Source organism: Ursus arctos, unplaced genomic scaffold (assembly GCF_023065955.2).
Source record: "Ursus arctos isolate Adak ecotype North America unplaced genomic scaffold, UrsArc2.0 scaffold_21, whole genome shotgun sequence".
Classification (NCBI taxonomy): domain Eukaryota; kingdom Metazoa; phylum Chordata; class Mammalia; order Carnivora; family Ursidae; genus Ursus; species Ursus arctos.
The window spans coordinates 19,299,920-19,314,953 of NW_026622886.1; the positions used below are offsets into that span (position 1 = coordinate 19,299,920).

Sequence of the window (15,034 nt, forward strand, 5' to 3'; positions counted from 1 at the left end):
AAAGAATGTAACACTGAAGGAGTTTAATTCATCACTAACCAAGTGCATTTCTCTGTGCAGGTATAATTTGGCATCCTGAGGGTCTGTCTAAGCAAGAAGGAAGTGGAAAATACCCTTGAAAAGAACACTAAGACAAACAGGAAGCTAGACTTACTTTTACATGGTTAACTGCTTACTTATCAATATGGACACTTTTCCCACTATTTTTCCTCCTGGTGGAGACAGTGGGCTGACAAATTCTCAATCTGAGTTGCAAAAAATGTTAATTGACGAAAGGGTACGATGTGCACATCATAAAACTAACTACCAGACTCTTAAAGCTGAACACACAAGGTAAGTTCCTTAAATTTGGAGGTAAGGGGCTTTATTAAGGAAATCATCTTTGTCTGAACGTTTGCTCTGGAACATACATTATAATTTTGTTAGTTTGCAGTATATACATTTAAAACTTCTTTAATACAGTGAAATTTTTGCTTTAAAATTACTTTTTTCAAAACTAAACATGGTCTCAAGTGTGCTGTGGTTTATAAGTCTTGCTTTGAAAGTAGCAAGACATAAAATTTAATGTATCTAGGTGGCTAAGTGTGTTTTTCCTTCCTCCCAAGTAAAATTGTACTAATAAACTATAGTGTTAATAATTAAACTCTACAAAGAAAAGAGGCTTATGAATTTAATGGAATATATGAAATTGGTCTTGTTCTGTGGTGTCGGTTGACTTTACATAAAGTAATGCAATTAGAAAGCAAAGGATATCCTTAAAATTGAATTTTTCTTTTTTTAAAAATCAGGTTGCAAGATGAGTACATAAAGTCACAACATGAACTAAAGCGCCTGTTGAAGGAAAAGCAGACTCACCAGGAAAAATTTCAGCTGCTACTTGAAGAGCTAAGAGGGGAATTAGTAGAGAAAACTAAAGACTTAGAAGAAGTGAAACTGCAGGTAAGAAAATATATTTCAGTTAGTACTATTGGGGAATAAATTTCTTCTGCCCTTCCAGGTCTTCCTGAACTGGACTAAGAATCAAATTGGCATGAGACAGATTAACAAGAGAAAATCAAATTTAGTTTTGAAAGTATGCAGTATCCACACAGACATCACAAACATGAAATTCCAAAGATGGGCAACAGTAGGCTTATATGACATCCTGAGACAGGCAAAGTCTGCGGATACAAAGGGAAAGAAGATCATTTAGCAGGATGGTGAGAGGAGATGTTTGGAAAACAAGGGTTGCCCTGTTAAGCAGATAAATTTCTTAGGTATAAAGGAATCTCTATTAATAGCTCTCTTCTTGGTATAGGCTCTCCTTTCCAATTAAATTTAGGCAGTTGAGAGGGAGGTAGAGCTTTTCCTAAGTCTGCTGGGTTTTGATTGCTTTTAACTCAAAATAATCTTCATGCCAAAACAGCCCATCTTGGGGAGGCCTGCCTTTTGCCCCTATGGTAAAAAGTAGTCAGATGTTGCTAAATTTGGTAAATTCTGCCTGTATTCATTCTTGATGAGTATTTTGCTGTTGTCCATGTGATATAATTTAATATTCTTTCATATATTCTGGAATGTTAGCTACCATGTGGGATTTAGCCATGAAACTGTTGTTTCCTATAAATTTGTATTAAATTACCTGTTCTGATTTAAATATTTCACTGTGCAGAATAATTCGGGGAAAGGCCAGTTTGAATTGATAAATATTCAGAGTTAAAAATATTTTTTTAGGGGCGCCTAGGTGGCTCAGTTGTTAAGCGTCTGCCTTCGGCTCAGGGCATGATCCTGGCGTTCTGGGATCGAGCCCCACAGCAGGCTCCTCCACTGGAAGCCTGCTTCTTCCTCTCCCACTCCCCCTGCTTGTGTTCCCTCTCTCGCTGGCTGTCTGTCTCTGTCGAATAAATAAATAAAATCTTTAAAAAAAAATTTTTTTTTAAAGAAAGTTTTACTAATTTTCCTTTAAGTACTATAGCTGAAATTGAGCTAAAAAAGACTGATATTTATTAAATTTTTTTTATTACTGAGGTATAGTTGATAAGACTGATAGTTATTTTTAAGGGACTTCTTAAAAGACTATAAAAACAAGATGTGCACGTAATTTGTGTGGTGTAGGGAAAATGGAGTTTCTAAAACAAAGGATAGTACTATCATTTCATTTCTCATTTGCGTAGAAAGGAGACCAAAGCTAAACTTACTATTGTACCAGTCAAACTTACTATAAATTTCAAATTAGTAGATATTAGCTGTTACATTTTTCTGTATTCATTTAATCTCTAAAGAACACCAGCTGTGTATTTCTGTTTATCTGCTGCTTGGTACAAATGATAAGGTATTTTTAATACTGGAGTCATAAGTTGATAAGAATAAAAAGCTACCTTTTCAAGTCATCTAATATGGCATATCACCCAATTAATGGATTCCTTTGACAACAGTGTTAGAAGTTGGTTATTCGCTTTTTGAAATCTTCCATTGTTGGGACCAGCACCACTAAGCTTGGGTTGGAGCCTCTATTGTGGTGTTTTATTCCTAGGTGTATTTAGGATGTTTAAACAAATAAAAACCTCAGAAATATGAGTTGAATAGGCAAATGTAATTTAAGCCTATAGAATTGATGGGTTAATTTGTTTTACAAAAATTGAGAGGTCTATAGAAATGAGAATCTGTGAGCACTGCATCCAAGGAATTCAAGTATTCTTCTGGCATTGTAGGTATAAAACTATAGTCTTCTTTAGCTTATTGTTTGTACGTGCTTTGTACAAATAAGCATGTCCACATGTTACTCTGAAGAAACAGAGTAATTATATTAATATCAGATAAAAAATTTACTTTAAGACAATAAAGTGTTACTTAAGATAAAAAGGCCATTTTTATAACAAAAAAAGGGTCAGTTCACCAGTGAGATGATGACCTTCAACAGACATCTGTTTTTATGCTTTAGTTTTGTCATGTGGTAAAGAGTATAAAAGTTGTTAACAGCGGTTTTTGTGAGGACTAATGAAATAACATGTATATTTTTAGTACAGTGTCTGACACATAGTAGATACTCATAAATGATGGCATTTATTTTATTTGAATGCAGGCTCCCTAAAGGCAGGAGCTCTTTTCAATGTATCTCCAGTGCTCAAGTAAATTTGTTCGTATTTATGTATTTTATACTATATTAGCAAATATTTGTTGAATGAATGACATGAAGAAATAGAATAAATGAATTGGAATTGTTGTTCTGTTCATATGTAATGCAATGTTCTTTCTTGTCTCATATGTACCTAAAGCTTACGCATCTTAGAGTTGATGATCCTCTCTTTGTTTCATATCTGTAATGAGTTAACTTGTGTCTGTCAAAAAAATATGTTGGACTTCTAACGCCCAGTACCTCAGAATGGACCTTGTTTGAAAACAGTCTTTGCTGATGTAATTAGTTAAGATGAGGTCATACCGAAGAATGATGAGCCCTTAATCCAATGTGACTGGTGTCCTTCTTAGAAGAGAACAGACACAAAGAGAGAAACACAGGGCGAGGGGCAGGGAGGGAGGTGGGGCAAATGTCCTGTCATGACAGAAGCAGAGACTGAAGGGCTGCAGCTGCCAAGGAAGGGCAGGGATCAGCAGCACACCGCCAGAAGCTAGGATGAGGCAGGGAAGGGTCCTTCCCTTCAGGGAGTGTGGCCTTGCTGACAACTTGATTTTGGACTTCTAGCCTCCACAACTGTAAGACGATAAATTTCTGTTGTTTTAAGATAGCCAGTTTGTGGTATTTTGTTGTTGTAGCTCTGGGAAACTAATACATTACTCAAAGCGAAATTCCTTTTTGGAACATTTGTGACACAGGGATCTTTATTCTCTGCTTCAGTGCTTTCAGTGAGAGAGAACCTAGTGAATGTTTAAAGTGATCCAGTACTATTTATGGATTGGAGTATGTTAAATATCTTATTTTCCCTCTCATGTTGAAATGAAATCATCCTCCCTGTAGCCTCTCTCTTGATTCTTGTACTGTTCCTTGGATCTACACAAAATAACTTTGGACATTTCTCCATGTGATAACTTCCCAGATGTTTGCTGACATATAATTTGTCTGGTTAAGTTTCTTTTTTTCAAGATAAACATAAGTGGTTTCTCTATGGTATTTATCTGGAAAAAATAAGCTAAAATAAAGATCTATATATTTATGTACACATGTTGAAGCTAAATTTAGCTATTTGCTTTATGGATGTTAGCAATTTATACAAATTGTGAGTTGAATAAAGTTAAGTAAATTCAACAAAGTGGAATCAATAAGAAATATTTTAGTGTTTATGAAAGATGATTATGTTCAGGATATACATGTATTATCTTGTCTACCTACAAAAGGCCTTTTCTGAGCTAAGATTTAATATCCCTTTAGCTTTTATAGGAAAATGATATAAAAGATAGTAAATGAAAGAATATTTGTGTCACTTGTGTAGTTGTAGTGAATGGAAATAATAATAGTGCCTAACTTATAGGATGATTGTAAAGATGAAATGAGACAGTGCCTGGACAATGTTAGTACAGTGCTTTGATACAGAAAGTGGATAGAACATGTTAGCTATTGTTACATTGTTATTATGTACCATGTTAGCAAAACCTTTTTTAAAATATGAGTTACTTGATAATATTTGTTACAAATTTTAAAAGTTACTTTACCAAAAATTTGTATGCTTTCTTTGTGCCAGGCAACGGAAACTATATAACCCAGTATGTTTCCCATTTTATTTGCCTGCTAGGAAGTCAGAACTAAATTTATTATTCAGTTTGTCATTATTTTTTTAAGAATCTCTGGTACAGCAATATCTGCCTTCTTAAAACATTCTTTGAAAACTAGTAGTCTGTTTTATATTATTAACATGACAAGTGTTGGTGTAATATAGATTTAATATATTGTAATGACACATGGACTGTTGTGTGATAAAGCATTCTCTTAATTTTCTTTTGAGACAAGTGGTGGCAGTATTCCATTATAAGTCTAAGAGACAGCTTATTTTTTTCCTAAAACGGCATGGAGAAAATCCTCTAATACTGTGTCTTTGGTGTTTGTGTGCTTTGCTGGGGGTTGGGAGGAAGATAGATTTTTCTGATGTGTGTGTGCTTGTTTTTTTTTTATAAGATTCTTAGGAGATAACAGAAAAAATCTTGTCGAGATTTTTTTTTTTTTTTTTTATCAGAGACCTTATAGATTACAACTCTTGGGTAGTTTACCAACTTCAGTGTTCTTTTTTCCTTTGTGTGGGTCCGTACTTTCCATTAGTACCATTTTCCTATTGTCTAAAGGACTTCCTTTAACATTTCTAAAGTAAGATCTATGATAAATTTTTTCAGCCCTTATATATCTAAAAATAATTAATTTTAAAGATAGTTTTGCTGAGTATTGATTTCTAGGTTGGCTGTTTTACCCCTTAGTACTTTAAAGATGTTGCTCTTCTGTCTCCTCACTTATGTTGTTTCACATAAGAAATTTGCTGTCATCCTTATCTTTGTTCTGTGTATACAGTGAGTCTTTTTTTCATGGCTGCCTTAAGATTTTCTCTTTATTGCTGATTTGAGCAATTTGATTGACATGACGTTGTACTTCATATTTACGGTGCTTAGGGTTTATTCAGTTTCTTGGGTCTATGGGTTTACAGTTTTCATCACATTTAGAAGATTTTTGGACGTGACTTCTGAAAATATTTTTTTCTGCCTCCTCTTTGATCTTTGGGAATTCCATTATTAGGCCACTTAAACTTCTCCCATAGCTTACTGATGCTCATTTTATTTATTTTCGATCTTTTTTGTCTCCTTGTTGAATTTTGGATAGAATCTGTTGTCATGTCTTCATGTTCACTGTTCTTTTTTCTTCTGCAGTATCTAATCTTCCATTAATCCCAAGTAATATATATTTTTCATCTTAGAAATTGTAGTTTTTGCACTTGAAGTCCAAGTTAGGTCTTTTTAGTAACTTCTTATCTCTCCTTAACATGTTCAATCTTTTCTCTAGCTTTTTGAACATATGCAATTCAGTTATAATAACTATTTTAATGTCTTTGCTAATTCTAACATCTGTATCACTTCTGGGTTGGTTTTGGTTGATTGATTTTCTTGTTTATTGTGGATAGTATTTTCCTGCTTTTTTGCATGCCTGATAAATTTTTATTGGATGCTAGACATTGTAAATTTTATATTGAGTGCTAGATATTTTTGTATTCTGATATTCTTGAGCTTTGTTCTGGGACAGTTACTTGGAAACTGTTTCATCTTTTTGGGTCTTGCTTTTAAGATTTCTTAAGTGAGGGCAGATTAATGTTAGTGCTCATTACTTGCCACTGCTGAGAACTTTCTGAGTACTCGTTTCTCAATGAAATGAAGGTTTTCAGTCTGGCTTTTGGGAAAAGGAGCTATTCATAGCTCTGTGTGAGCTCTGATTACTCATCCATCTGATTCTTTCAGGTCATTCTTTTCCTGGCCTTAATTAAATATTTTCCTTACATGCATGCACTGATTGGGGTACTCTTCTGAATGAAACTTCTCCAGATCTTCATAATTTTATTTCTGTGCCATGCTCTTTTTTGCTACCCTGCTTGTGACTCTAGCCACACTGCTCTCCCTGAATTTGTAGTTCCATTTGCTTAAGTCAGAGAGTCCATCAGACTCTGCCTGGATATCCCTTCCTGTGCATTGCCTGGAAGCATTCTCAAAGCTTATTTTCTTTGTTGTTTGTCTCTCGGGGATCTTTGTTGCTTTATTATGCCCAGTGTCTTGAAAACTGTTTGATTTTTGTTTATTCTTTTATTTGTTTTAGGCAGGACAATAAACCTGATCTCTATTATGCAATCTGTTGGAAGTGGAACCACTTTCATTTCTAATTACCCTTTAATTACAGAAATCTCAAACAAGTACCAAAGTAGAAAGGGTGGTTGTATTGCATCCTCACATACCCATCTATACTGACCATCTCTCAGCCAGTCTTATTTCATCTTCTGACATCACTGCTCTGTCTTTCAACCCTTCTGGATTATTTTGAAGCAAATCATATTATCTCAATTCTAGTATTTTAGTATAGATCTCTATTCTATATCAAGGCAGTCTCTCCTTTAAAAGCATAGCCCCAATACCATTATCATACCTAAAAGTACTTATTCCCTAATACTGCATTTTTGTTCACATTTCTCTAATTTTCCCACGGTTTTGCTTATTTTTTTAAAAAAAAAATTTATTTATTGATGAGAGAGAGTGTGTGAGCCAGAGAGTGAGAGTGAGCATGAGCAGGGGGGAGGGGCAGAGGGAAAAGCAGACTCCCGCCTGACTTGGGGTTCCATCCTAGGACCCTGGGATCATGACCTGAGCTGAAGGCAGACACTTAATCAATTGAGCCACCCAGGTGCCCCCAATGTAGCTTATTTTTAAAGTTATTTTGTTTGAAACAGGATCTGAGTAAGGTTTATCTATTACTCTTTAATTACCACCCCTTCTCACTTTGGACTCTTGATTCTATCACCCAGACTCTTGACATCATAAACCAGATTATAACAAGACCTTTTATCTGATTTCCCAGCTTCATTCACTGCCTTTCCTCCCACCCCAGTCACCAATTTTCTCCCACCAAAGGTTTTCATCCATCTTGCTTCTTTTCCTAAAATATAGGTATGGTGATGCCATTCTTAAAGTGGTATATATGCTTATATATTTGTATATTGTTTCAAGAAGGATACATAAGAAATTAGCCAAGATTGCTTCCTAAGAGGGAAACTGGATAACTGAAGGAAGAAGACTTAGTTTTTTAAATATTTTCTTTGTTTGAATTATGTAATTATAGTCATTCATTTTAAGTAAAAATTTAAGTATCTACTATTGAATACTGAGTAAAATATGAGAGTATGAACCTGATATTTAGGAATCTTCTACTTGTAGCTCCCACCTCTTTCCCTTTTGTTCCCAACCAGGATGTAGCTCTCCTAAGTGGCATTTGGAAATGTTTCAGCACGGCCTTGATTGTCACAGTATCTAGAGAGCATTAATGTACAAGGATCCAGGATTCTAAATTGTCTGTAGCGCTTAGTACCTTTCAGTCCAAAATGCCTTTATCTTACCTTTGAGGATCATTTTTCTCCCCAGGGAATGTAAAATTCTGAAGTTTCCGGTTCTACCTAAGCTTTAGTTTTCCCATTCCTTTGATGTGCCACTTTTTATATATTTAATATCTTTTCTGTTGGTCTTTACCTGTCTGATAAGCCATATGGTTATTTTTATAGTTATTTGTATGTATGTTATTTTTCATATGAGAGTTTGAACTTCTTATGGGGCAAGAAATGCTTCTTGTGAGTTTTTTTGATCTTTAGAAAGTTAGACTTCTTGTATGCTTTAGTTTTTGTAAAAAAGGAGATGATAATATAGCTACATTGAGGATCATTGCAGGGATTAAATAAGTTACTTGATGCATGGAAGGTGTTTAGAACAACATGTTATATAGATTATCTAGTATGTTGCAGAATGTGTTGTATAGGGACACCTGGGTGGCTCAGTCAGTTAAGCATCTGCCTTCGGCTCAGGTCAGGATCCCAGGGTCTTGGGCTTGGATCCCATATAGGGCTCTTTGCTCAGTGGGGAGTCTGCTTCTCCCTCTGCCTGCCACTCCCTGTGCTTGTGCGCGTGCTCTCTTTTTCTCGCGTGTGCTCTTTCTGGCAAATAAATAAATAAAAATAAATGCTTTGTATATAGTAAGTATTCATTCAGTGAAGTTTTTGGACTGTTTGGAGTATTGATGAATAAATGAATGAATTAAACTGAATATTACTCTTCATTTTCAGAGGTTAATATAAGTACAAACAAGGTTTTTGTTTGTTTGTTTTATAGCCAGTATTTGATAATTGAGTGATCCTATGTGCCAGGCAGTAGTGTGAGATGTTGGGAACACTCCATGGTGAATAAAGACTGTGTTTGCCCTTCAGTAGCATACATAAATACTAATCACTTTTTGGAATATGAATTCTATAAAAGAGCGTAATAAGGAGGAGCCTCGTTTTGGTGGCTAGAGTAAAAGTCAGCATTTTCTGATTGAAAATAAGTCTGAATAAGTCTCTGTGGTGTACCAAATTATTACACCTTTATTTTGATTGCTTTAGGAAATAGACTATTAGCCATTATATCAAACATGGTAACCTTAGCTGCCAACACAGTTATTCCTAACAGTCACAATAATAATAATATTCAGTGACTATCTTTAGCTCATGTTATTGGAATTTTTGACATATCTGAGAGCCTGAAATTGAGATCTTTATGTATTGTTTCAAATGATGGTTCTGTTTATATAATGATTACTGTAAAATTAGGTATATTATGAAATTTCTATGAATTGGATCTTATAATTAGGTGTTGAAATTTCGTGAATTCTTGATTTTAATATTTGTGACTTTATATTTAGAATTCTTTGTTTATCTACATACTAGGTGTTAACTCCACAAAAGTTGGAAGTGTTACGAGCCCAAATACAACAAGAATTAGAAACTCCGATGAGAGAACGTTTTAGGAATCTGGATGAAGTAAGTAATTTATATAGAAGGAACTGTGCATTTATCTTTGTATGACTGATCGAAAGCATCATTCCCCTACTCAGAAACCCTGCAGTAGCTCCCCTTCTAACTCAAATGTCCTTACAGTGGCTTTTAGGGCTGCACAAGATCAGATCCCATTATCTGCCTAACTTCCTTTCCTCCATCCACATTGGCCTCTTTGATGTTACTTTGGCACTCCAGGAATGAAACAAGTCAAGAGTCTTTGCCGTAGCTGTTATTTCTGGCATGAACAGTAGTATCCTTCTCCAGATATCTCTTAGCCAACTTCCTCCTCTCTCTCTCTTTTTTTAAAGATTTTTAAAATAATTTTTTTGAGAGAGAGAGAGCGTGTGAGAGAGCACGAGCAGGGGGCAGAGGGAGAGGGAAAAGCAGACTCCCCGCTTAGCAGGGAGTCTGACCTGGTGCTTGATCCCAGGATTCTGAGATTGTGACCTGAGCCAAAGTCAGATGCTTAGCTAACTGAGCCACCTAGACACCCCTTCCTCATCTCTTTTAAGTCTTTGCTGAAATGTCATCTTTTCAATGAGGCCTACTTTGACCAACCTGTATCTCCATTTAACATTGCTTCCTTTCCCATCACTTCTTAGACCTTAGGATCCCCATTTACCCTGCTCTACTTTTTATTTTTCTTTAGTACTTATCATCCTCTAATATGCTGTATATTTATTGTGCTTATTTTTTATTTTCTTTATTACCATCTCTAAAATGTAAGTTGCATGAGAGGAGGAACCTTTATCTGTTTGGTTCACTGTCGATTCTAAGTTCCTAGCATACAGTTGGTGCTCAGTTAATATTTGTGGAATGAAAGAGTGTATTTCATGGAACCTCAGAAAAATAAAAATTTGTTACAATTTTCCTTCAGACTGAAATGTTTCCTTCCTCTTATGAAATGTTGGTATAATATGATTAAATGTTTAATAAATGGAATAGGAAAAGATATATATTAAGTATTTTAAGTACTGTGCCAGACAATTTATATATGTAACTTTATTTAACTAATAGACTGGGTCTTACACATAACACATGAATATTGTCCCCTTCAAAATGGACCCCTTTGGAAAGCTGTAGTCTAGTGGTGCTGACATTGCACAAAACAGCTGTAGAATCTGCTTTTAAAAATGGCTTATTGGCTTGGTAAAGTCATCTTTTGAATATCCTCCTGGTTGGGTAACCAAAGCGTTATGGTTGGGGGTAGATTTAGTTTTTGTATTTAGACAAAGCCACTTAGACCTAAGGCAGGTGATCAAGTTAAGTAAAACTTGTTTGTTTGTTTTCTTAAGTATGTTTCTAATAAAATCATGAAACCCATTTTTTTGGTTTGTTAACTGGCTTAGAGAAATCTTTCAATCAAAGATTTAGAGTAAGCTGAATATTTTAGAAGGTGTTCTTATTACTTAATTTCCTAGTGAATGCTGAAATAATGTGTCCTTCATCTTCTCTACTGCCTAAGTTCTAACTGAATTTAGAGTGCCAGCAACTTTTGTAGCATTAGTAAGCAGAATTCGAGCATACCAGAGATTTCCATGTGTTCCTGGTTAGTCAGGAAAGTTGGTGCTACGTATATTCTTTAGACTGGTATGTTGAACTATCATTGTAATACTTGATTGAACCTTAAATTATTGTACTAAATAATCAGATAATCTTTTATCTACTTAGAATTCCTGTCTGGCTCTTAGGAGGCTATTTTATATTTTACTATAGAGTTAATTTTTAAAATTTAACTAATTTTGAAGGGTATTCTACATTATTAAATATTATTTTATTAGGCCCACAGGTCAAAACTTTTGATGTGCTATTTGTTTTTATTATTACGAGAATCAGTGAGGAAATAAGGTAAATTAAATGGTAATTTGCTTTATTGGCACCTTCTCAAGAATGTACTGATTCTGTATGTAGGATACTTGTCATAAGAATTTTCCCAGGTTTATTTATATTTCTGTTAAGCTTATTTTTTGCTTTTTAGAATGGCTTTGAATATAATGCACTTTAAAATTATATTTGCAAAAGTGATTTTTGGAGTGAGTACAAATTTCATTTATAAACTTGCCATAAATTACAGCCTTCTTTTAATTTAGGAAGTGGAAAAGTATAGAACTGAATATAATAAGCTTCGCTATGAACATACATTTCTCAAATCAGAATTTGAACACCAGAAAGAAGAATTTGCACGTATTTTAGAAGAAGAAAAAATAAAATATGAATCAGAGGTGAGTGATTATACTAGTTTAGTCTTTATCCTTCTAGTCAGTAAAATATCATGATTTTTATAAATTCCAAGTTAGAATTGATTGCATAATTAAGTTTCATTAATTAATGTTGAAGTATTTGGCATGATATTCATCTGTTCTGTAGTACATTTTTTTGTGTGTGTGTGAACATTCTTTTTGGCTATTTGCTTTTCCTCTTTTGTTCCTCCTTTATTTTGCCCCAGTCAGTGGAGATAGTCTCTTTTCTTCCATAGCCAGAGAGACAGAATTCTTCTTGCAAATGTAGTTTGTTTATATGATTTTTTATGTAGCACTGTCCCCCTCTACTTTTTGGAACCAAACCACATCCAGGAGAGCTCTGGCTATCAGCCCACGTACCCTGCTTCTACTGAGAGAAATAAGGGTTTATACTTTAGGGTGTGCCTATCACATTCAAGAAGTGTACTTTGTTCTTTCCGACATCTGCAACTGCAGAATTTTCTCTCCGCTGCCTATGACATTTTCTCCTACTCTATCTCTACTGCTTGGGCAGCCTTTCTACTCATGTTTTATCTCCTGATTTTGCCAAAAATGAGATTTGTGTTTATAATTCTTTATGGACTTTTATGTGATTTTTCAGGATAGAAAGAAATAATCAGGTTTGTCCTGCTATATTCAAATAAGAACTCTAATGCTATTGGAATTGTGAAAAAAAAAAAAAAAAAAAGCACAGAAAAACAATCTTGGTATCTATAGTTATGTGAAATATTCTGTGTACAAACACATCTGCATTATTTATTGCATCATCTTTATTTGGAATTAAGAATTAGAATATACTCACCTTTCTTTTTTTTTTTTTTTTTTAAAGATTTTATTTATTTATTTGACAGAGATAGAGACAGCCAGTGAGAGAGGGAACACAAGCAGGGGGAGTGGGAGAGGAAGAAGCAGGCTCATAGCTGAGGAGCCTGATGTGGGGCTCGATCCCGGAACTCCAGGATCACGCCCTGAGCCTAAGGCAGACGCTTTTAACCGCTGTGCCACCCAGGTGCCCCTATACTCACCTTTCTTTACCAAGTACTAATTGGATCAAACTGATCTATTCTTTTTATTATTTTTTAAATTTAAATTCAATTAGCCAACATATAGAACATTATTAGTTTCAGATGTAGAGTTCAATAATTCATCAGTTGTATATAACACCTAGTGCTCATCACATCACATGCCCTCCTTGATGTCCATCACCCAATTACCACATCCCCTTACCCTCTTCCCCTCCAGCAACCCTCAGTTTCTTTCCTATAGTTAGGAGTCTCTGATGGTTTGTCTCCTTCTCTGATTTCTTCCCGTTCCATTTTTTCCCCTACCTTCCCCTATGATCCTCTGTGCTGTTTCTTATATTCCTCATATACATGAACCCATATAATTGTCTTAGAGATTGACTTATTTAGCTCAGCATAGTACCATCCAGTTCTATCCACGTCAATGTAAATGGTATGATTTCATCCTTTTTGATGGCTGAGTAATATTCCATTGTATATTATTCATTCATCTGTTGATGGACATCTCCACTGTTTCCATAGTTTGGCTGTTGTGGACATTGCTGCTGTAAACATGGGGATGCAGGTGCCCCTTCGGATCACTACATTTATATCTTTAGGGTAAATACCTAATAGTGTAGTTGCTGGGTTGTAGGGTAGCTCTGTTTTCAGCTTTTTGAGGAACCTCTGGAGAGTGGCTGTACCAGCTTGAATTCCCACCAGCTGTGTAAGAGGGTTCCCCTTTTGCCACATCCACACCACCATTTGTTGTTTCCTGACTTACTAATTCTAGCCATTCTGACTGGTGTGAGGTGGTATCTCATTGTGGTTTTGATTTGTATTTTCCTGATGCCAAGTGATGCAGAGCATTTTTTTCATGTGTCTGTTGGCCATTTGGATGTCTTCTTTGGAGAAATGTCTGTTCATGTCTTCTGCCCATTTCCTGATGGGATTGTTTGGTTTTTGAGTGTTGAGTTGGGAACTTCTTTATAGATCTTGGATACTAGCCCTTTATCTGATATGTCATTTGCAAATATCTTCTCCCATTCTGTAGGTTGTGTTTTGGTTTTGTTGACTGTTCCTTTGCTGTGTAAAAGCTTTTTATCTTGATGAAGCCCCAGTAGTTCTCATGTTTGCCTTTGTTTCCCTTGCTTTTGGAGACATTTCTAGCAAGAAGTTGCTGTGGCCAAGGTCAAAGAGCTTGCTGCCTGTGTTCTCCTCTAGGATTTTGATGGATTCCTGCCTCACATTTAGGTCTTTCATCCACTTTGAGTCTATTTTTGTGTATGGTGTAAGAAAATGGTCCAGTTTCATTCTTCTGCATGTGGCTGTCCAGTTTTCCCAACACAATTTGTTGAAGAGCCTGTCCTTTTTCCATTGGATATTCTTTCCTGCTTTGTCAAAGATTAGTTGACCATAGAGTGGAGGGTCCATTTCTGGATTCTCTATTCTGTCCCATTGATCTGTGTGTCTGTTTTTGTGCCAGTACCATACTGTCTTGCTGATTACAACTTTGTAATATAGCTTGAAGTCTGGCATTGTGATGCCACCAGTTTTGGTTTTCTTTTTCAACATTCCTCTGGCTCTTCGGGGTCTTTTCTGGTTCCATACAAATTTTAGGATTATTTGTTCCAGCTCTGTGAAAAAAGTTGATGGTATTTTGATAGGGATTGCAATCAGTGTGTAGATTGCTCTAAGTAGCATAGACATTTTCACAATATTTGTTTTTAATTAGTGAGCAAACTGTTTCATGACTGATATGTAAGACGCTGTATATGAGCATTGGAAATTTGAGTCCACTGGTAATACAGTACTAGAAAACTATAAATATAATAGCCTTTTTTATTAAAAACTTCATTACAACTTTAAGTGCTCTATTCACATATGATCTCTTGTTATAATAGTCACTGTGATGGAGCAGGACTGTATTATTTTATCCATTTAAAATGAAGACATTTGAAGCATAAGATAAACAACTTGCCCAAAGCCTCACAAAAAGTTGGCAGCCATGTTTACGGTAGAACTCAGGTACCTCAACTACCAGCCCAGAGTTTTTAGTATGCTGTGGCAATTTCAAATCATTGGTTATTTTAATTAGGAGCCACCCAACAACTGATTTTGTCAAGAGATCTGTCAGTTTATACTCCTTATGATGATGAATGTTTTTGAAACTGTTATCATGACAGTTAAGGGAATTACATTTAAAATTTTTCTTGTGAAAAATGAGAATGATAAAGATTACCAGCCTAAAATGTTGGTTTAGTGT

At 35.2% G+C, this 15,034-nt stretch overlaps 1 protein-coding gene across 3 annotated transcripts in view; it reads left to right on the forward strand.

Annotated features, from left to right (window-relative positions):
• Positions 1–15,034, forward strand: part of CEP83 (centrosomal protein 83) — a 126,424-nt gene that overhangs the window by 46,835 nt on the left and 64,555 nt on the right. For all 3 annotated transcript variants that reach the window (XM_026499887.4, XM_057316283.1, XM_044384530.3), the window contains 4 exons: positions 61–333; positions 789–939; positions 9,417–9,509; positions 11,618–11,749. In XM_026499887.4, coding sequence (XP_026355672.2) covers positions 161–333; positions 789–939; positions 9,417–9,509; positions 11,618–11,749 — 549 coding nt within the window. In that variant the 5' untranslated portion in view covers positions 61–160. The remainder of the gene's footprint in view (positions 1–60; positions 334–788; positions 940–9,416; positions 9,510–11,617; positions 11,750–15,034) is intronic.